At 34.6% G+C, this 23,900-nt stretch overlaps 2 protein-coding genes across 4 annotated transcripts; both read right to left on the bottom strand.

The window, feature by feature from the left end:
- Nucleotides 1-322: 322 nt before the first annotated feature.
- Nucleotides 323-14,858, bottom strand: LOC140799185 (long chain base biosynthesis protein 1b). 3 transcript variants are annotated; one of them, XM_073153365.1, is made up of 13 exons: nt 14,721-14,858; nt 12,500-12,681; nt 12,278-12,372; nt 11,995-12,086; nt 6,421-6,514; nt 6,171-6,243; nt 5,904-6,036; nt 5,244-5,418; nt 2,420-2,560; nt 2,231-2,326; nt 1,991-2,132; nt 857-984; nt 323-784 (listed from the first exon to the last, which is right to left on the bottom strand). In XM_073153365.1, the coding sequence occupies exons 2-13, from the start codon at nt 12,603-12,605 to the stop codon at nt 608-610; spliced, it is 1,452 nt and encodes a 483-aa protein (XP_073009466.1). In that variant the 5' UTR covers nt 12,606-12,681; nt 14,721-14,858; the 3' UTR covers nt 323-607. The 3 variants fall into 3 exon arrangements, with proteins under 3 accessions (XP_073009466.1, XP_073009467.1, XP_073009468.1); XM_073153366.1 differs by having other exon boundaries at nt 12,500-12,692; nt 14,721-14,854; XM_073153367.1 differs by having other exon boundaries at nt 12,500-12,634; nt 14,721-14,849.
- A 3,833-nt stretch (nt 14,859-18,691) lies between these two features.
- LOC140799088 (NDR1/HIN1-like protein 1) lies at nt 18,692-19,634 on the bottom strand. Its single transcript, XM_073153232.1, has one exon. It carries the CDS (start codon nt 19,604-19,606, stop codon nt 18,941-18,943), a length of 666 nt encoding a protein of 221 aa, XP_073009333.1. The 5' UTR covers nt 19,607-19,634; the 3' UTR covers nt 18,692-18,940.
- Between the last annotated feature and the right edge of the window lie 4,266 nt (nt 19,635-23,900).

The raw sequence follows: 23,900 nt of genomic DNA, 5'->3' as shown, positions 1-23,900 counted from the left end.
ATTCTAAGGCAAGGACTGCCATTGGCCTCCGGCATGGATGATTTTTCTTCCCTCTCTTGAAATTCCTGGTAATTTCCCCCTTCTTTATACATTCGACATAATAAATATAACTGGGACATAGCCCACCTCACTCGAAAATAGAAAATAATTCTATGTTTAAAATAAAAATCCAGCAAGAACATGGAACTCTAGGTGCCAAAAGCTTCAACTATCTATCCGTCCAGAAAACTGAATCAGCTAGCCACTCAAATGATTCAAATGCTGGCGGCTCATTAATCCTAATTAGCATGTGCATAAAAGCTAATTAAATGAACAAATTAGGTTTTCCCAAAGCTGCTGGTGCAAATCCATTTCAGGACAACTGATTTTACAACAGAGAAGGAAATCACGAGAGTATGATACAAGAGCATACTTCCTAATCAAAGCATTACTGTGTTACAAACATTTCTAGCTTTTCTTTCAAGCACAAAAATAGATCCAAGGAAAATTTTCAGGAGAAGAATTGTACCGACTTATGTACACTCCTATATAGTGAAAAGCAAAGAGGAAATACAGGAGCTAGTATTAACTGAGTTGTCTCCCGTTCCATGGTCGAACATAATCAGAATTAAAGAAGCTCGAAGAGCACGGATGCTGCAACTCTCTTCAACGAAGTAGACACGTTTGAAAGGTCAGATTCAGAGTGACCAGCTGAAACAAATATGCGAATGCCCAAAGGAAGGCGGCACTTGTCCAAAATTGACCTTTTCATTGTCACGATGAACACTGAATCTTCCTCTAAGACCTGTGTGAGAAAGAATTATTTGCATATAATCAAGTAAACTGCTCCTGAAATTCATATTATGTATCAACTTACCCTTTCAGCAATTGTATCCAGAAGCTGTGAGTCACCCTTTGATGAACCTGTCGATTTCTTAAGTTTCAGAAAGATAATGGGCGATAAAGGATGGCTAGCAATGACAAGCCCTGGTACGTTTGATAAGCCTGCAGTAACCCACGAAGGACAAAACAGTCAGAAATTTAGATTTACATTTGACTAGGCAAGGTAGGGAAACAATTACCATCATATTCAGAAGAGATAAAAAGAAAACTACTTGTTTTGTTTATCTCAGAATAGAACTACCAGAATATGTCATGAGAACATCAGACTGCAGATTAGGAATTCTGTCCGCCATATTTAGTGTCTAGGTAAATATGGCATTATAAGGTATGATTGATGGATGATAGAAAAGGATTATGCACTTACAAGCGGTCTTAAAGGATGACTAATGATCAAAGGAATAAGCTACTAACACTTCCCATGTAAAGTCTGAAAATAAGGTATGTCATATCCACACAGATCCCTTATATGAAGAGGTGTTTCAATGCCAAGTTTGAGATTGTATTGATACATTCTACTGAAGAGAACAAATCCGAAAACAAGGAACTACATACACCATAGTAGGATAGGCCTGAACTGTTCAATATGAAGAATCTGGTCCACAAAGAGCAAACTCAAGTTCTAGAAAGTTGGTCTATATAGGCAGATTCAAATATCTGTAGATTCACATTGAAATATGAATTTTGCTCATAAAGAGAATATGCTTCACTCAGAAGGTATCAACCCTATTAAGCATAATCTGGTCCCTATTAACATACGAAGCTTGAAATAGCCAAATAGGTTTGGAATTATAGAGATAATTATGTTTATGGTTTATGCATAAGGATATTGCTGTAAACAAGAAAGCAAATCTCAGTGCAGAAAATGAAATAAAATGAAACAGATGGAACATTGCAGATTGCCATTAAAAAATTAGAAAAGACTAAAACCATTCAAGGAAATGAAATATATGATATGCAGAAGACCAAGATGTATGAAACCAATAAAGAAGCAGTTGCAGTACTTCTAGAAAAATAAAGAAGTTACACTGCACACTTTCCATATAAGTGCCAATTATAAGAGGGAATCCAAAGTAGCAACAGGCCATTAAGAAAAAGAGAGAATACAAACCTTCCCACAGCAGAGCAATATTACTCCGAAGTGTCGTAAGAATATTTGGATTTTCCTCCAAGTAATCTACTGCAGAAATTGCAGCACTGGCAAGATATGGAGGCAAAGAAGCAGAAAAAACATAGCCAGAGCTACTTAAGCGCTGCAAGAGCAGAATATATCAGTTAATTGCAAGTTCAATCTACATGAAATGTTGCATTTCAAATGGCTGATCATTATATAAGTCTGTCCAAATCTTACTTGATGATCAACAACTCTGACACTCCCTGTGCAGAAACCCCCATCAGTTGCCAATGCATTCCCCATTCCAGCAGTAATGATATCAATTTTCTCAATCTGCAGTAACACGAGAATTCATAAGTCATAAATACATAGAAATAGATAAATGAAATTGTAAACATAAATTGCAAATAGAAACCTAAGACGCACCGGGACTCCATAGTGTTCAGCAAGACCTCGTCCAGAATTTCCAAGAACACCAAAGGAGTGACTTTCTTCTAGTATAACACGGAAATGATACTTCTCCTTTAGCCTGACAATCTCATCAAGTGGGGCTATTTGACCAGAATTCTGCATTCATTCATAAACAAAATGAACTCTAACATCAGACAAGAAAGATGTCAGTATAGAAACCACACTGTAATCTAATTTCAAATTCACTCCTTTAAGAATGTAATGAAAGTATTAACCTTCATAAACCATTAGTAACTTGTCACATGTTTCATGAAAAATGTACACCCAAGTAGGAATTCGAATTTGCAGAAGTCAAAGCTTGCTATTGCATGCCACTAAAACAATTTGGTGTTACAACTGCACCAAAATAAGCTTTGACCTTAAAAATTGTGGTTGAGGTTGAGATAGATAGATATATATATATATATATATATATATACAATGATGCAAGAGAAGATCAATGTACCAGGTGCTTTTAACACAATTTGTAAGCATGCCTTAGTCTACCGGAGACATTGATAAATAGTAAATACTAAAAATAGGGAAATATGAAATATGATAAATCATTCATTTTTTTTGGTAAATTTGGCAAGATAAAAAATAAAATCCTTTGAAGCTCCTTAGCCAAAAGAGTATAACTAGAATAATGCAAGAAAATGATGCAAGAGAAGATGGAGGAACAAGGATGATTTTGAAATCCATAACAAGTCATAATGCTGGAGTATCCACCAAAATACAACTAATAATTTGCCACATCAAAACCTTTTCTGGTCCTATGGAACCTATTGTGGAGTCAGCCCTCATTAGGAACAAGATGTAGAAAACACCATTAACTCTCCATAGAATGTCTACCTCTTATTTAATGTCAATGTCAGCTCTACCATCTGAAGGACTCAAGTTCATCCATTGAACAACTGTAGACAGAGGGAATACAATGACAATCTAGAAGAGGAGTTGGTCTACAGGGAATACTACCTCATTGCCTCTAGTCTTTGTTCTTGCGGACTGGAAGTAAACCTTAACACATATTTGTGAGGAATATAAGTTGGCATGACAAACAAAAGTAGCAGTGACGGCCGTGCTGCACGCCTCGGCACACACACCCCACCCCACCCCCCCCCGTGCTAGTGGTACGCCCCTTATAATGTTTTTAATAAAAATTTTAGAATATTTAGAAATGTTTTTGGGTCTTTGGTATGACAATCTTTGATTTTTTTTGTCTAAATATATGTATTAAAATTTAAAATCTACATTACAATGTTTTATTTTTAGATTATTTTTGTAAATAACATATTTATTAAAAAGCTCCATAATATGATTGAATACTCCATAATATAATTAAACGCATAATAACATTCAATACATAATTGATAATAGTTCAATAATTAAAACTAATATCTAGTTGAACGTAGAATGACGAGAAAGATTAAAGACTTCATTTGCTAGTACAAGAATAACACGAAAATGTTGCGTCAAATACAGTCGATATTCTTTAAAACTTATCCACTAATAATATTGCTCGTTATAACGTCTCACATAGCCTTTATAGAAATAAGAATTTTGTAATTCTTCGATGATATGATATGGATATTGAATATACACGGAAACGACCGGCACAGGCACACCATAAACATATGCAGATTGTGGATATGAAGTATAATAAGGGTGTTGTGGCTCTGGTGGGTGTGATTGTTATAATGGTAATAATGATGCACTCATACCATCCTATGAGCGCACCTATCCTGATGTCCTGCTACCTATACACTCAAGTCCTTCTCTCATCTGACTATAATCATATTGAGCTTGAGATGGTCCCTTTCCTTTCTTCTGTCTCTGATAAATTCGGCTTTATGGTTGTCTAAATCTAGCAAATGAATTGTCATTCCAATTTTAAAAAATGACAAATAAGTTGTCATTTCAAAAATGATAAATGATAAAAGTTAATTGATGAAAATAAGAAAAAATTATAAAAATAGGTTCAACATGTCATATCATGTTTGTTAAGAAAATAAGTAAAGTTGATTTGATAAAGATTGATGGAAATAGAAAAATTTTAAAAAAAAATCTCTACATTGCCATATGACCAGCACGAGACTGTGCCAGACGACACGTGGTCGTGCCGGACTGGCACGAATCAGCACGGCACGCGTGTCGGTCGGCACGGCTTGGCACGGGGGTGTGCCACTAGCACACCCCGTGCCAAGTGTCGTGCCTCTACTGGCACGGGGCATGCCGACCAACACAGCCATCCTTGAAAAGTAGCTTATATCAACAAGGCAGTAGTATCTTTCCAAGATGCTCTAAAAAAACTAGATAGAATCTTCCATGAGAACTTAATGAAAAATTTAATTTCCTTTGAGTATTAGGTTCATCATGCTGATAGCTTCATTCTTACTATTATTTTGCTAATGTTCAATAATCAAGCAACACAAATATACTGTCTATTTATAAAATAAATCTTATAACATGCTTCTATTTTGCAAGCGAATTGGCCTACATATAATTTACATGCTTGGTATTAAAATCAGTGAGGAGCTGGAAGGATCTACTTAACAAGGGTCATTGACCTGAATAGATATTCTCCCAAATTGCCTTGATTTTCCAAGTATTTCTCAGAAATAAAGATACATCATACCCTCCACAAACATTTTTTTTATCATGAAGGTGAAAAAGATCATCAGAGTCCAGCATGGATTTTTGGCTAATTTTTACATGGACCCACTAGAGAAAGGATCTAGACTGATTACAGAAATGAATTCATCTAAATAAAAAAGAATCATCATGGCATCAGCCTCCATACCTGGTATATAGCTTCTATAACAATGTAACGCCGTACTTTTTCCGCCCGTTTATTTCCACGAGTTAATTTCTCCAAGGTGTTTGCAAGTGAAGTCATATCATTGTGCTTGAAATAAACAACAGAACTTCTTGACAGATAAAGACCATTTTGCACTCCCCAGTGAACACCCTCATCTCTGTAATACAAAATAAACATCAGCATTAGAACAAGGAAAATAAAACCAAAACCAAGCAAACAAGAGAGTAAATATCCATTTTTGCTGAAATTCGTGAGCTTAATCTGAAAGTAAGACATATCATTCAAAGGAATTAATAAGTTTAATACTACTCCATTATTCCAATGATTTTTCCAGAGGCAAATGCTAAGTTATATGAGCATTGTCTAGTATTTCTATTTTAAGAACAATGAAGAATCTACTAAATGTGGGAAAATGCCAAATAGATGTAAAAAAATGACAGTTGTCATCACAAACTCTGGAAATGAGTACTAAACAGTAATGCAGAAAGAGAGCAAGTAACCAACTATCATTTATCTTTAAAATAAAGTATAACTAAAGCCCCAAAGCAACAATCATAATAAATAATATTGGACAAATATAATAATTTCTCTCCAAGACATCGCAATTGCAGATACTTTAGGCAGTGGAAAGGGTATACTTACGCTACTATAATATCTCCTTTTTTACAAAAGGCAGGAATTACGCTGAAAATTGTAGAAATTCCATATGAGTAGAGAATTGAATCTGGAGTACCCAAGAATTTTGCTATTTTTGTCTCACAGTCAAGGTGGACATCTGCAAAGGAGCAATTAGTTAGCTATGAAATGTTCCTTTTAGTATTTGCCTATTTGTAGAAATGGTTAAAGGCTTAAAGCATAGAACATGAATTTCATCGTAGTCATAATAGTTATATATTCTGACCAACTTACCTATCGTCCCATAAAAACCACGCGGACCACAAGAACCAACACCGTACTTCTCCAGTGATCCTATGCATGAACCCTGCAGTTCATGTTTGTGAGAGAAGAAACATGCGAATGGATAGAAACATAAACAAATAAGTAAAAGCTCTCCATTATAGCAATGTATGAATCCTGCAGTTTTACTTGTCTTATGGTGAATACACAACAAAAAACAAACAAACAGTAATATATAACATAAACATGAGAGTCTCCTCACAATTATCTTCTCATTCCCTATCAACCCTAGGTAGTTTGCCGATGCAAAGTTCACAACTTCCTTTCCATTAATCACTGTGTGGGGTCCAGCAGCACTGCATCAAATGCCACCTCATTAGAGCGAGAGAGAGAGAGAGAGAGAGAGAGAGAGAGAGAAAGAGAGAGAGGGAAAGAGGACACAATTATTCCAACTTTTGATAATAATTATAAGATCCTTATGATCAAACTGCAGCAACTAAAGGCATTCTCTAATCATATCTTCTCACTCTTCATAATTCAACACAATACACATCCATAACAAATGCAACCTGCACATACTTACATTAATTGCAATACAGGAAGAAATTAAATATTTGCTTCTCATGATGTAAAATCACTTAAATATTATATATCATAATGTCTGTAAGAAATATATAGAAGATCAGAGGTTTATATGAGCACATAGACAACTCCTCTCAAAGCATAAAGATGAATTGAGGCCAATTAGGGGTCATGACTTTGAGCTATCCAGAAGAGTCTTAAATCCATACAATTTGCAGTCGGCTAGGTCAACTATGAAACATGAGTTTTACAACTTTATCTAATAATCATCTTAAATTTGAAGGTTGTCATCTCATTACATTCTCTTTTGTTTATTTAGGTATGTTTAGTCTTCCTCTCCATCTTGCAGAATGTCAGGCTTACTCCCCTATGAGGTCACTATTGTCTAAAAGTTCTGCCATGAATGGTTTTATCCCAGACATGCCAGGAACTATTGGTACTGCCACACAAATATATGAAGTGACTACAGCACATATAAAAAACTTTACAAACATGCTATAACTTGATTATCTGCAATCATACAAAAGATGTTTTCTTTCTTCCATTTGAAGAGAGTTGATTTGAGCAATATAAATCTTCAAGATAATTTGTTTATCTCAAATGGATTGATGCTTCAATTGTAAGATTGAGAACTTGAAACAAATTGCAATAACTAATTACATGTACTCAACTGCCATAGCTCTTATGTGGGAGGAGTCCAAATTCAAGGATGGTTGTGCCGGTCAGCACGCCTTACAGCACTTGGCATGGGGTGTGCAAGTGGCGCACCCCTGTGCCGAGTTGTGCCGACCGGCACGACATGTGAAGCCTTTTTTTTTTTCCATCAATAATCATCAAATCAACTTTAATTCCCGTGCATGTTCAATATTCTTATCATATCATAAGAGAATCGTAAAATTTTTATTTGTATAAAGAATATGTAAAACGTTACAACAAACAGTACTATCAGTGGATGAGTTTTGAAAATTATCGATAGTATTTAGTGCAACATTCACATGTTTTATCTTGTGCCGGCAAATATAGTCTTTGATTCTCCTCATCATGCTATGTTCAACTAGATATTAGTTTTAATTATTAAACTATTATTAATTAATATTGTGTTGAATATTATTATATATTCAATTATATTATGTAGTATTCAATCATATTATAAAGTGTTCAATCATTAATATTAGTTTTAATGAATGTAGTCAATTATATTATATGTTAAATAATATTTATATTTAACTGTTGTTTTATCTTTAATAAAATAGGTCATTTACAAGATAATCTAAAAATAAAACACTATAAAGTAGATTTTACTACATACATTTAAATCAAAAACTAAATATTGATATGTCAAAGACCAAAAAGCATCTTTAAATATCCTAAAAATTTTATTAAAAATATTATAAATGTGTGTCACTAGCACACAGAGGCGTGCCGACTCATGCCGCTCGGCAGACCCCATGTCGATGGTGGCACAGGACGGCACAGGACGGCACATGTCATTACACGGCCATCGTTGTCCAAATCAAAGGGTTTGAACCATCCAGGTAATAAGAGTTTCAACATTATTAGTTTATTGGCAAGGAGTTAGGCAAGGATGACTTAGTACACGAGACAGCTCACAATTTGTAACAAGCTCAACTAGGGCAGACACAACATGTGGAATTAATTTCTGACAATTTGAAACTAGTGAGTTAATAATTTCTCCTTATCAACTTTATTTACAAGAAGGTACACCAATTTATATTCTGAGAGAAAAAATAATGTGATAAAAGAAAAGGAAAAGGCATAACCATTAGAGGGGAACTTTAGCAAAGCAAGATGAGTGTCACAGCAATAGTGTCATTTTCTAATAGTCATTGATGTGCTAATTAAGGTGATTCAAGAGCTAAGAGATCACAAATCAAATTTCAGAAAATGGTTCTATATTGTCCTATTATGTGGAAGAAGGAAAAAATATTCTCAGGTATGGTGTGAGGGAAGAAGCATTACAGAACTGCACAAAAACAAGTCAGAACTTCAAGGAAAAATAGATGAAAAAAAGTGTCTACTTTTGGTTAAATAAGTAGGTGCCAAAAGTATGGAAGGACTGAAGCACAACCATTATGACAAGTATAAATCAAGTACATGAGGAGAAAAGTTGTCTCAATAATGCATTTACATTTTCAGATATCCTGAACAGAAGTAAGATCAACGAAGAGTGTCAGAAGGCAAACTGCAACAAATGAACAAAGAAACAAGAATACCACAGATAATGATTAATTAGCAGCAAAGCTAAATAAGTTCACAAGAGAAGAAAGTAAGATTGATGCATACGGCATAACCATGCTCAATGCATTTGTCAAGTGAAATATAGATGAATCTTTCAAACTGTTGCTGACCAAATTCTGTGAAGATGGTCTTGGACTAAAACGGTAAGGAATAGAGGAAAAAATTGTATCCTTGTGAGGGAATGCTCATTAAAGAAATAAGTACAAAGAAAAGTTAGTGTCTGGGAAGTGGGAAGCTAAAACCAAGTTGATAACACAATGTATCATTACCATATTGAAGAGTTAAAAAGTTTCATATTAAAAAGTTAAAAGTTGAGAGAATGGACGTTGGAAATGCTTCTTTCAGCAATACTATTTGAAACAAATTGATCAAACAACTAAAGAAGAGAGGACTTTAGTTCTTCGCACTAGCATCACCCCCATGAATTAATGATAATCTGGTTAATGCTTATCCAGAAAAAGGTAGAGAGAACAACAGAAAGTATGCTCATAAAATGAGGGTTCTTTCTTTATTTGTAATTTTTAAGTAGAATCAAGATTGTGAGCCTCCATTAGAGAGGCAAAAGTTTTACTTCCCTCAAAATATGATGTAAGACTACTCCTGAAATAAATGGACTGATAAGACTTTTACATGCTCAAATTAGATTTTTTGAAGCCAAGGATAATAATGAACACCGTAAAATAACTACAAAAGTGGTATATACACTGAAAGCTATTCAAATTTTGCGAGTAAAAGTTACCTGCTACTTTGATGTTCAAATTGTTAAGGAATCTTATCATAATTAGGAGTTTGAAAGTGCAGCATAAATGAATAACAAATTGTTAGGGGGAAGGGTGTCCCAGTAAATTAGTAATATAAGAAGAATACTAGCAGCCCATTCTCCCACTATTCCTAATTATGTAATACTTATTTACTAATAAACTTTTGAAAGACTTAGCAAGAACATGAGAATCATTGAGATCTTATAAAGTATAACATCTACTCGAGTTTACCCTCCTGTACTTCAGAATTTCAATTCATCGAATCAGCCAACGATGCTAGACAAGTTTACATCACGCATCAGGTTCATCTTAGCAAATGCCCACTTCATATTACCAATATCTACCAAAGTGACTTCATTAGGTTATATAGGAGAGAAATAAAATTGAGGGAAAGATGGTAAACTTTTTGACAAAAGCCATCATCTACCATGAAGATCTTTGAGTCACACAAGAAGAAAATAGAACTTACTTAATTCAGCTAGACCTGATTGGTTCAAATAATGCAGATGCTTCCAATCGGATTCTTGTGGGGACTGAGAAAATATCATGTGCATAAACTTCTAGAGGAACAATTATCAATTGTAGAGAAATGCTATTGCTTAGATCAAAATTAGAAAGAATACAAGACTGAGCACAAAGTATCAGAATTGAATTGATAAGTAATTTCAAACAGTAAAATATGGGGTTAATTACACTTTACCTCTCTGTGGTTTAGCTCAATTTCACAAAACCCCATATACTTTCAACCATGGTTTGTTGAATCGGCCGACCCCAATCCAGGCCCGATCCAAACTCTCTCTCTCTTTTTCACTCTTTCTTTCTTTTTTTTCTCTCCCTACCATATAGCCATTGTTTTTCTTACAGAGAGATCTAACTCCGGCGAACTCCGATATGTAATTTTTTTAATTTTATTTCTTTTATTTCTCTCAGTTTTTTCATCTCTTCTACTCTCCGTCTCCTTTTCTTCTCTTTTCTTCTTCTTCTTCTTCAGTGCACTATAGTTTTTTTTCTTTTGTTTAGTTTTCTTCCACTAAATCTCTCTCTAATTTCTTATTCTTTTCAGTTTTCACTTTATCATAGTTTTTCTTTCTTTATTTTCTTATTTTTTATCATTTTTTCTTAATTTTTAAAAAAAATCTACATAATATTTAGAATTTACGTAATTAAAAAAAGTCCGATTCGATCTAGGCAACTGATATGATCGAGACGTATCGTTTTTTCGAAAAACAAATCCCGATCCCGATTTTTCAAACCTTGCTTTCAACTTAAGCATTTAACCCCTGTGATCTTGACTAAAATGCAACTATTATCTTCTTCATCATATTTGACCAAAAGATGTCGAATTTAAATATCCTTATCAGAGACAAAATTGTAAAATATTGAATAAGCTTTCTAATGCATCTAAAATAATACCGATCGAATTTTAAGTGATAATAATATACATTTGTTCAATATATTTATCATACTTTTATCATTTGAAACTCAATTGATATTGTTTTAAATGTATCAAAAACTTTATCCAATACTCTACAACTTTATCTCTGGTAAAAAGTTTCAAATTCGACATCTAATTTAGTCATATGATAAAAAAATATAACAATTATACTTTAGCCAAAATTATAGAGAGGTTAAGTGCTTAAGTTGAGAGTATATGGTGATTTTGTAAAATTGAGTTAAACACAAGGAGGGTAACAATTTCTTCTAAAATAGATCTCAGATAACCATGATAATTACTTTAAGGTTCTCTTTCAACTATAAAGTTAAACATCATTGTAGAACACTTAATAGGTTAGATGTTCAGAGGTAAAATATATAAAACAAGGCCAAAATAGCTCTATAAATCTTGATAACCCTTCACCACTAGCTTATGCATGTCAAAAGAATTGGTAAAAGATGAACCAATCAAACCATCATACCAACTACTCTTGTTCTCAATTTCTTATTTTTACTCTAATTGCACATTCAATTGGCATTATCTTAGAAAAGCACACAACCATCTTCATGATACTAAATCCCAGATTAATTAGACTTGTTTAACAATATACAATCAAGTTACACAAAGAAAAAATGTTGGATACCAAAGGGCTCGTGGCCGAATATTGAGGTAATACACTTTGAAAAAGGAAAATAATCAGTACATAATATGTTTCCTCAAGCACTTAAAAATAAGGAAGAGGCACATTAAAAAAATTAAAAAATAAAAAGATAGATTAGGGGGATTAAATTATTCAAACCTTTCCAAAGTCGGAGGTTCAGCTTGCATCTCCTCTGTGATCGGTGGGCAAAGAGGTTCCGGCACCCATTCTTCGCAAAGTTCATCAATCTCCTGCAGATTGCAACATAAGAGTCATCATTAACTCAAAACAGATATATACAATTTGAAAAAGGCCAAAAAAATGTACCAATAAATAAAATAAACCACATTAAAGCAAAAAACATGAACAGAGAAATAAAGCAAAACAATTCTAGAGAAAACAAAGAATGGAAGATGGGATCCATTCAACAAGAACCACGAACCTTCTCAGTCAGTGGCTTCTTTGGTGGTTTGTAACTCTTCCTCGTAAGCAGGAACAATATGACCACAACGAGAAGCACTTCAACAACAAGATGCCCTTCAATCACAAAATTACCAAAAAAAACACAAGTTACACTCAATTTTCATTCTCTAGGGTCGATCAACACCACAATATGAGAATGAAGAAAAGGAACTTTCCAATTTTTCAGAAAAATAAAACCCACCATCAATGAGAACCCCGAAAACGACTGCACGCGCAAGAGGAGCATCAAATGCTGATGACACCCAAGCCAATGTCGTTGTTGTCATGTTCATAAAGGCTGAAGCCATCCCTTCCACAATGCAATTTCAAAAATCCACTACAATTATGGAATGACAGGTAGAAGTTAACCCAAGTTCTTTAGATCTGCAAACAAACTAAAAATATTCCTTGTAAGCTCAACTAAAGCAGATCTAAACAAAAAGAATTCCATGTTGAAACAGAACAAGGTGCAACACTTCCCCATTAAAAGTCAATTAAGTTTTCTAAGTGCACAGAAACTAAATGAAGCAAAACTAAGACCAGCAGAGGATTAACATCAAAGGATTGTTATTAATTTACAACTAAAAATTAGAAATTAAAAAATGAAAGGAATTTAAACCATATCAATTACATCATCAAATTGCAATTAATGCATAACAATCATGTAACAGTGATAAGGAAACGTTTCCCCAAGCTATCAACTGCACAATGATCACAAGTTCACAAGAGGAGGAGAAGAAATCACAGAGGAAAGGATCTCACTTTTGAATTAGTAAAGATATGGTGCTTCAATGCTTTTATAGTGAAACAATGAGAAGGAAATTATCTGCAATTCTACATCTTATTGAAAATCACAATCATGATATATGAGAAGATTTGAGTACACATTACAAAATGTGAAAAAAAAATTCTTCTATAGATAGAAATGTAATTTGTGCACACTATAGAAGTTACGAATGATTTTCTGAATTACTTGATATAGATCATGCTTGCCATACTCGAAGTAACAAAATCCACGTGTCGTGAACCCCAATTTCCATTTATTAAAACTGTGAAGAACTTATCTTTTGACATGTCATTTTAAGTGCATAATTATATGTAAAGACATAAGACGATCCTAACTTCTATTAGATTTTTCATTAAAAGAGGAAAAGGGAGCCAACCTAATTGTTCCAATAAAGGAGCACTTCATGGGGTGGAAAAAAAGTTTTTGACAAACAGAGTGGGGAAGACTTAATGTTAATCTATTACCAAAATTGTGGTTTATTGAAATGTTCCTCCATTTTTAGAATATTGGGATTTAAAACTATTAAAGAGTGCATGATATAGCTACAGTTATTGAAATGTTACAAAGTCTATAATTCTGCTATATTCATGAAGGTATATATTTAGTTATTTCTTTTCCTATGAAAGTAAATAGTGAAGGCAGTATTCTTATTTCGAGCACATAAAGTGATCTTTTCTACAGTAGCGAACATGCTTTTTACTGTGTCATATGAATAGCTAAAGATTCTTAATCTTGCAAATTGTTGAGGAGATATCACATTTATGATATACTAATAAATACATAGAAATTGAATCATCTGATAATGAGTAAATGGAAGACAAATTATATAGAAAAAGAAGTTAGATGTTTTTCTCATCAATCCAAAGAAGAAGTGCATATATGTGATAACATAAATGGCAGATCATCAAGAAATATAGGATCCAGCAGAAGTCAACACATGACTTCACACATCATAAAAAGGTAAAATCTTCCCTCAAATGAGTCAGAGAAAAGACTAACACTGGTGTCAAGCCATAGAAGGACAAAAGAAAGTAGTAAGAACTAACTGGGAGGGACCTTAACACGTTAATGACAAAAGGAAACCAATAGCAAGAGATATGAATGGTTCAATTGACAGCCTAAATTTAAACCTAAACGAGATATGGTTGAGCAGAAATCCACTACTTAATGATTTGACCTTATGGCGGAAATAACCAAACTTCGGCTGAGTTCGTGTTTAAGTCCATCGCAATGGAACTAAATGAATGATAGCATTAGATTATATTCTACATTTATCGCCATCCATATAGGAAACTAAAGAGCATGATCGCAAAAGACGAGTCACAGATTTCACAGCAAAAGGGCTTCACCACGTGAATCACGCAATTTAGGATGATAACCTCAACAAAATCCCCAAGTGAAGAAAACTCATGGCCCAAAAAGAACCCAATTTAATCTAATTTCTACCTGGAAGAGGCAGATTAACACAATCTGCTAAGAAACCAGAATGCAGAAAAGGGAATATATATTTGAAGTAGGATTAGATGGAGGAATCAAACCATATAATAAATAAAATATACGTGGCAGAAATAAAACAACAGATCTAGAGTCCAAGAAAAGAGAAGAAGATATAAATCACCATTGTTTTCGAGCGTACCTAATCGTATCTTTCAAGCTACCAATTCGGATCTCCGCCAAACAATAGCGTCAAGAACAAGAGAGGAGCTACCGCTGGTGGTGGTATAGAGAGAGAGAGACGAAGACCAGGTCGGGGTTTGGGCTGATCGAAGCATCCATAAGCGGCTATTACTGGAGTTAAAGTGATGGGATAATTACATCTATACCCTTGAACTATTCATTTTCACATACGCACTAAATGAAAAATGCCCTTTTTATTAATTATCAGTTCAAATATAATATGCGAGTGTCTAATTATTAATTTTAGTCTCTTTATGGACTATTTTACTCTTATTATAGAGAAAAAAGAAAGAAAAATTAAGAGTAAATAAATAGTCGAATATCTGTAATTAAAATATACCACATAGGATTTGTCTTACTCATTGTGGTAATTAGGTCAAACAATCCACAGACGTGTTTCCAAGAAATGACATACTTTAGTTTTCTTCCACAGAGAAAATTTTTGTTGGAATCTGTATGGGAGTTTGGACTTAAACCATTGATGCAGAAGCTATCGGAACCCCAAAGTTGGTCCCAAAAGTTTAAAAATAAATAAATAAATGAGAAGGTGCTCGTAGAAATAGTACATAGTTTAGAGAAGTGTTAGTGCAATTATCTCATTCAAATAATAATAATTTTTGTTAATTACACCAATATCTCTAAATTAATATAGTTCACCCTTTATCCAATTTTTATTTTTTTTTCCTTATAAGAAAACCTTTTTTTGGACTAGATTATCCTACAAAGAAGACTTAAATTTTGGTATAGTAGTAAAATGCAAATTGCCAAATCATGAAATTCTCAAAAAAATAAGGAGGTATATATAAAAATGGATAATAATTGTAATATTGGTTGTCATTTTAAGACTTTTCAAAGTCGACCCACATGCAGAATTTATGCATGAAACCAAACATGCAGCGATTGTAGGTAATCAAATTAAATAAAAGAAAGGGACAGAAAGAGGAGGAATTAATTGGGAGGGGTTTCCAAAACAACTCACCTTTGACATCCAAACCTATCTATAAGTTATCCCAAGAGATACTTTTTTCCTGGAAGTATATATAAAAGTAAGTCAAGGAAAGAAGAAGGATTTAAATGGCATTGAAAGGGGAATGAAATGGAGACAGGAGAAAGGTCTTCCTTTGAAGAGCTCGACGACGATTTTGAGGTCAGTCTTTCAAAAAAAAAAATCATGGAAATTATTTCAAATAACACCCTATATTTTAGTATTTTTTTTGTATGTGGTATTATTTTTTATGATCCTAAAACTATTGTTTGTTTAAACTCCATGAGTGAAGTCACAAAAATACCTCTCAGATACTTTCTAATACAATCCGCCAGCCAAATTTACGAAGATATCTTTTTGAAAAATGTTCTAGAAGAAGTTTAGATTTTGTAATGGTACTTTAAACAAGAATATTTGCGAAGCCAAGAAAAAAAAAAGAATATATAAAGATAGTTGAGATATTTTTTAATTAAAAAATTAACTTCACCCAGGTGTGAAATGAAATCGATTATAAATAGCTGGTTTTCAATCATAAAAATCAGTAAAAGTTAAGGTGTTATTTGCAAATTTCCCAAATTCTTTCTCGGAAGGTGCACCAAATATATTACGCTTTTTCGCACGGATGGCAGGATTATCGTCCTCAGCTCGTCCAGCCAGGATCCGAATGGGGCCCACCTTACTGCAAGTAAGAATACTGTGTAAGATTTTGCGGTGCTTCATGGATCGAGTTAGTGGGTTTGGGTGTGAATATTGGATTTGGATCTTCTTTAACCGGGTTGCCTCTTTGCCGACCCAAACTCCTCTAAGAGGGTGTTTTTTTGTTTTTTTTTTTGTGGTCAATCTTTGAAGTCATCGGCGGCCTTGGAAAACCACAGGTTGACTTTGACAATATCTGTGACATAATCCCCAGTTATAATCACAACGACTTTTTCAAAAAGAACCAATTTACTCCCTCTTGGAATGAGATTTTGCTAAGGAAGAAAATTAAGTCTCATTGTGTCCTAAAAGGAAAAAAAAGAAATATTGATTTATAGTGGATAAAATATTCTTATGCACCTAATTGGTATTTTTAATAAATACTTGGTAAAAACTTAGAGCTGGATTTATATATTTTATAAATAGATAAAAGGGCAGGGTGTTAAATGCAAATTCTCTGATAAGCAGTTCTAAAATGTGAGGTCATGAGTGACGAAAAAATAATTCACGAATTCCGAGAAAAACTATTAGATCGACATCAGGATATGCATCGTGCAAGTGCTGATAAACTACCACGTGAAGACAACGTGACTCCGTTATATATGCAGATGACACCTCACCCCCCCCCCCGTCCCCCACCCTGAGATGATCACTCTGACAATCCTCATCCCCGGGGGTACTTGCTTACGTTATTATTTCCTCTAAATAAATTAATATTACGGTATTATGGTATTTTATAAATCGTTACCCTATATTTTATCTACTGCGATTCACTCTTTAATTAGCTAATATTGACTAAATTATTAAAATACTATCACCATTATTTTTCATCCTCTCTATCATTTCTCTAAAAAGTCATAGATAATTTAAGTATTTATAAATTATTTTATATATTATAACAGAATAGTTATTTACTAATATTGTTTAAATTAAAGGTAAGAATTAAATGAGAAGTATAAGAAAAAAAAATAAGAATTGGATTATAAAAACCTTAAAGATGAGATATGAATCAAATAAAATATAAGATGTGATTTGTAAAGTAAAAAAAAAATATTTAAATAAATTTGCTTAGAGGTAAAATAATTATTTGGTATCTTTTTATTGATACAATAAGGGGTGTGGGATTTTTTTTATTGTTAATGGAACAATGCTTAAAAGAAAAAGATAGTGCAGTAGAATTGAGCAAAAGATCATAAGGTAATAGTGTATTATTCAAAAAAATCCCTTCTATTTATTTTGGAGAGAATAAATGCTTAGCCTTTTTTGTGATGTGTTTAGACATAACTCTAAATCAGTTTAGTATCTAATCACTAATTTATTCTAAAATTAGTTTAGGTTAACCTACTTAGACTTTTTCTTCTCTCTTCTCTTGTCTTCTAATATTTTATATTTATCAACAAAATTTAATTACTATTTTGGAATTAAAAAGACATCATTTTAATAAACTATTAATTTAACTATTCTCTCTCCTCTTTATCCTCTCTTATCCTTTTAAATTTATTACTTTTTTTTATATCACATCAAGTATAATCATGATATCACTAATATAAACACCATATTTTTTATAAATATTCAAGTTTAAAAGAGAAGTGCAACTAACTAAATTTAGGAGTTACAGCACATCCAAATATTACCAGATATCTAGAAAAAAAAATAATCTCAAGTTTATTCATCTCATGATCATTAAGATATAGTGTAGAATGCCATATATACACACACCTTTGATAGAATGTTTGTTATATATTTTTAGATAAAAGATATTTACATCTAGAATATTATATTGAATAATGTCATTTATAAATCTAGGATTTTAAGTAAAATATTATTTCCAGTCATATAATAACGCATGCATTATAGATATGTGTAATTAGCTGTCATGTGAAACTTCTACACTTAGAGAGAAGGTAGAGAGCTTTTAAGTAAGAATAACAATTAGATCATTAAAGTAGTGGAACCTTCCTTTTCTTTGCTCTTGAAACTCTTGAAAGGCATAACTTTTAATTAAAATATTGTTTCATGCATGATAAAGGCCTATAGTATTTATAATAACGAGCACCAAAGATACCTTGCACCTCTAACCATTTATTCTATCTTGGGGGCGAATTATGGTTTATACCTATGTAATTTGGCTAGATTTCACCTTAATTTTTGTATTTTGAACTTAAAAAAACTTAATCACAGATCAAGACCAAGTTGCGGTTGTGATAATATCTTGAACATGGAGATAAATAAACTTTAGTAAAAAATAATTATCAACAAGACCATATGAGATCTCTCTATTCTTCATTTCTTGAACTCAAAAGAACAAAAGCAAACCATGCATCCATGCATGACAAAGTTACACATAGATTCAGAGATAGAGAAGAAGATAGAAATTCTTTACAATTTGATGCATCCCCTAGCTGTTAATTATTTATTACACTCTACTGTGGCAGTACTCACCTATACACCCAAGAGAAGAGATAAGGAAAAAATTAGAAAAAACTTAAAAAGATCGATTAGATATCCACGTGGCAGTCCGGGTTGCCGAGCAGCGGCACCTGGCCGGTGACTCCCTTCCTGACGCCGACGAGCATATCGCACCGCACGTACATCGAATTCCACCGGCTGTGGAATGGACCGGACTTGTACTTCCCCCGGCCGACCACGACCAGCCGCAGCGCCACCACCCCGTACGCCTTGTCGGTCCCTAGCCCAGCCGCCACGTTGGCTGACACCGGCACGGCGGCGCCTCCCAGCACCGGCGACACCGACACGGCCATGCCGCTCTCCAGCACGAGCGGCGGGAGCGGCATGGGCGGCGTGATCGCCTCGCCGCGGTACGCCACGTGGGCGGAGAGGCGGTCGTAGCGGACGGAGGAGCGGGAGTTGGGGTTGCGGATGAGGAGGGTAAATTGCATGGTGGCTGAGACTGCGGCGGCGGCGGGGGAGGAGGAGGTGTTGGTGATGGAGTAGATGGCGGCGGTGGTGACTGAGAAGCGGGGGCGGGAGGGGCGGTAGACGAGGTAGAGAACGAGAGCGACGACGCTGGCGAGGATGAGGAGGGCGAGGAGGGCGATGATGAAGACGCGGACAGGGGACCGGCGGCTGGCCACCTTCGAGACGCCGCCATGGATCTTGGGAGGAGGGGAGTGGTAGGAGGTGGTGGCTTCTTCTTCCGCCATGGAAACTTGAAAGCAAGCTGATAGACTGGCGCTTAATTTATATAAGCGTATATATATATATATATAGAGAGAGAGAGAGAGAGAGAGAGAGAAGAAAAGGATGACAGTGGAAGGGTTAGGGAATAAGGTTCCTCTTTTGCGTTTGTGTGAACTTTTTTATTTTGCTTTTGCTAAAGGATCAGCATGATCAGTGAAAGGAGGTGAAGAGTATCTTGGAAGCCAAATTTTTGGGGATATGTTTATCTTGATGGCATTCAGCTAACATATGATTTGGGATAAAAATAATTTGATCTTACATTAAAGATTACTTATTTCAGAATAATGTACAAATGTTAGAGTATATAAGCCTTACATATCACCTTGAGCTTTTCTATGATTAATCAAATCTGAAAATTTGAAACTCTTGGGAAGTGGAAAGACAAAATGTTATTGCAAGATATATAATAAAACAGAAAATAAGTGCTTTTTATATGAAAAAAATCCATCATAAACTTAGGACAAAAATTCATGAATTAAATGTTAAGACTGAAACTAAGCACTAAACTAAAAGTAGCGGCTACAATAACTTACCGTTAGATTGTTGTTACCCTAACTAAGTCTGTAATAATCTTAACTTGGTTTCAATTTCTATAACCCTCGAGATTGTATCACTCGTCTTAATAATCTTCGAGACGATAATAATCATGATGGCATATCATGAACTTGCCCACAAAATCTGCTATTGTCTATTTAGCACTTCTGTCATAGGACGTCTCAAAGCCATAATATATAGTGATCTCCAAGTCTCTCAATTAACATAGCACAAGAGATGTCTTTAAGGTTAAGTCATAGTCCCTTTATATATCTCTATCATAAAGTATCAGAAGTTCTTTTGAAGCCTCTAAACACTTGGCTGGTTTTTTGAGTTTTGATAATTCCGTATTTGATATGGTTCAAACCACATTTCTAATATCTAAGTTTTATAAATTCCACAAAGAGATGATTCGAATGATATTTCTATACTTTTGAGATAGTTTGAACTTTATATCTGTTTTCTATAGAACATTCCAAGGTACATCAAAACATTGCTAGCATTTGAACAACACTCTAAAGACGTGTTCCAACATTGGCCAATAATTCGACTTCCAACTTATGGTACTTCACCAATCCTTATTCAACTTGTACTATTGCTCATATATAAATTCTAAAACAAATCCATTATTATAATTTCCTAACAGACCAAACACAAGTCAATAATAATCTAGAGAGATCCTGCAAACTCAATTGCTCTATGATCAATGAAATATATATATATATATATATATATATATATATATATATAATGATCATTAGAAGAAGTGCATATCAAGATAGTGATCAAGATAATCAGTATAGTTCAGTGATCAATGTTATTCAAAATACAAAACAAACAATACTCATAACATAGAAAAGCAACACATTATATAACAAAGCAGCGCACCACATAAAACTCTTCATATAATGTATATGTGCACATGCATAATAGAGTCAACTAGTAATTGAACAAAGTGGCACGACCAAAATTAAATAATTTAGTCAATAGGCTATAGTCAAAGCTCAAATCAACATACAACTACACTCTACTTTTTGTTAGAAATTGCTTAAGCACAATCTAAGAGGAAGAAAACCACTACTACATGAAGGAGTAAATATCATCCAAACTGTCCCCTGATACGCCTGCTCAACAAGTAGGTGAGTCTGCTCAAGAGCCATCTACTTGCATAGACCTTGCCTTCTCATTAATCTTACCCTCAAGACTTATTAGATATGCATCTCTCCCCTTCACTAGTATTACTCTTCATCGTTGGAGTCATTAATACTCATCACCAAATTTCTACAGGTGATGTCTCCGGTACATTTCGTCGAGTTTTGTATGCCTGGTTGTGATTTAAGATAGCCATAATAAGAGGTTTCATGGAAGGAATGACGCATTAGAAGGATGAATAAAAACCCTATGAATTAAGAATGCAAAGTTATGACAAGAAAACACTAAAAAGAAGACCCTTTATTGGAGATAACTTTAGTGTTGCACTCTCATTATACTCATATATAACAAAATTCAAACTGATATTGACTCCAATATGAATAAGATAAGCCTGGCCCTTGTTGATCATCGATTTTCATGCTTAGAAGTGATGTTATATAAACAGATTAAATCAAAAATCTTGCATAATTCTTGCAAGCGAATATAGAGAATCATTTGGAACAAATATAATCTTTGTGATGCCATGATAAGAGGAGTCATATGAGATAGATATCAAAATGTAGACTATAAATGCAAATTATATAATGACAAGTTTGTGGAAGTAAAACACTTAGAAATATGACGTATAATCTAAGATTCGTATATGGTTAAAGTGTTACGACTTGGAAAATAATAAAAAGAACCATCAATATTTGAACTATAAACAAATAATAGAAATAGTTAATCTTGCTTAATAAATTTTAAAAGAGATAGAGCGGTAAGAAGAGGGTCAAGTCCACAGGGATCTCTTTGAAAGCTAAAAAGTTTAAAATCCTAAAGTAAATTTAAAAAATAAATAATCTTGGATTGAGATTTAACTCGAAATAAAAAAGTACCCTCTAATTCACCAATTTGAGCAATTTGGAAATTGGAAACTACTACCATGTATATTGATGCCCATAAATTAACTTTGCAAGTTGAAGATACATATATCGTTGATTTTCTTCTAGAGTGCATCCTCTAGCTTCTCTCTCTCTCCACCGAGAGCTTCTCCCTCCACCATTCCTTTCCCCTACAACTCCTCTCCTCTATTTCCCCTACAATTCTTCCTCTCCTTCTTCTGATATAGTACCCAAGCTCACTTCTACTCTCACCTCTCTACAAACCTCCCTCTCCCTCTACTGACATAGCTCCTAAGCCTCCTCCTTCACTAGCCCTTGCTACACCTATATCTCTCCTTTCACCAACCCCTCCACCACTAGTGTGCTCTTAGTACTCTTGTCTGGTGTGTTTTCAAACTGATGGATGACGATGAAGAACTGCTCTAAAGCTTCACCTCTCTTCTCAAAGAGGATATTATGGAGGAAACAATTTCTCTAATGGAAGAAAACACAATCCCAAGCCATAACCCAAGCTTATGTCTTATCGGCAAGCTCATTTTCGATCGCACCTTTAGCCTAATGGGACTCAAAGCCTCTCTCACTAAAGCTTGGGCTCTTGTTGGTGCCTTAGCCTTCAACGAGGTGGGGGAAAATACTTTCCTGTTATCATTTCAGTTGGAAAGTGACAAGTGGAAAGTTTGGGTTGGAGCTCCATGGTCATACAATAGGGACTCTTTACCTTAGATATCTTTCGTCCAAACATGCCTCTTGAAGATTGGACTTTCAACTGAGCTAAGTTCTTGGTTCAATTCCATGGGTTACCCTTGGAATATTTAGCGAGCTCAACATCAGAGTTAGTCGCTTGCGGCAAGGGTGAGCACCTCAGTTCTCTTGGAATCTCCTGACTTGGCCAAATGGGTAAGGTTCATTAGATGTAGGTTGAGTATAGACATTTCCAAGCCTTTAACAAGCTCTTTGTTTGTCTCTCTCCTGGATGTTTCTTGCCGAGAGGTTCAAGTCACATATGAGAGAATACCACGTTATTGTTCCTTCTATAGATATCTTGGGCATGATTTTGTAGAATGCATGCACCATTGGAGACTTGAATCTAAGATAAAATTGGAGTACCCAGAGTATTTATAGCCGAAGCTGCACGACCTTCTCCAGCCCCAATTTGCGAACTTGGTTGGATGGCAAGGCTTGTTGAACTCGGGAGCCAAAGGCGATGAAGCTACTAGCCATCAGAGTAGCCTATCATCTCACCCTAGCTTGGAGCACGATAGTAGCCTACCATAGCATGGTAACTTTATCCCTCCTAACAGAGGCAAATCCCAAACTAGCAAGGTGTCGAGTCAGGGTTTACCTATGCCTCGAGATCTAGCACAAGAAGAACATTGGATCATCCCCAGCCACTCATCACTAGACACGATAACAGACTGATCAATGCGTCACCCATCTCAAGCCAATTTAAATCTGACAACACATGGTCTAGAGACACCCTAGTTAAATGTGCCTTGATCAAGGATTGCTCATTGGTTAATGTATCTATTAGAGATGCCGGAATGCCTGACTATCCCTACCACCCATCTGTCACTCCATCTCAAAACATACCCCAAGTACAACCGCTAGCGTTGTTAAAGTTCCAATTTCACGCATTCAACCCACCATCAAATCCCAAACCCAAACATCCACCCCACTACCAAACCATGCA

This window comes from Typha latifolia, chromosome 12, assembly GCF_019914945.1.
Source record: "Typha latifolia isolate L0001 chromosome 12, TyphaL0001v2, whole genome shotgun sequence".
Classification (NCBI taxonomy): domain Eukaryota; kingdom Viridiplantae; phylum Streptophyta; class Magnoliopsida; order Poales; family Typhaceae; genus Typha; species Typha latifolia.
Note: the sequence above shows the minus strand (reverse complement) of the source record. Positions and strands in the feature narration are given on the sequence as shown.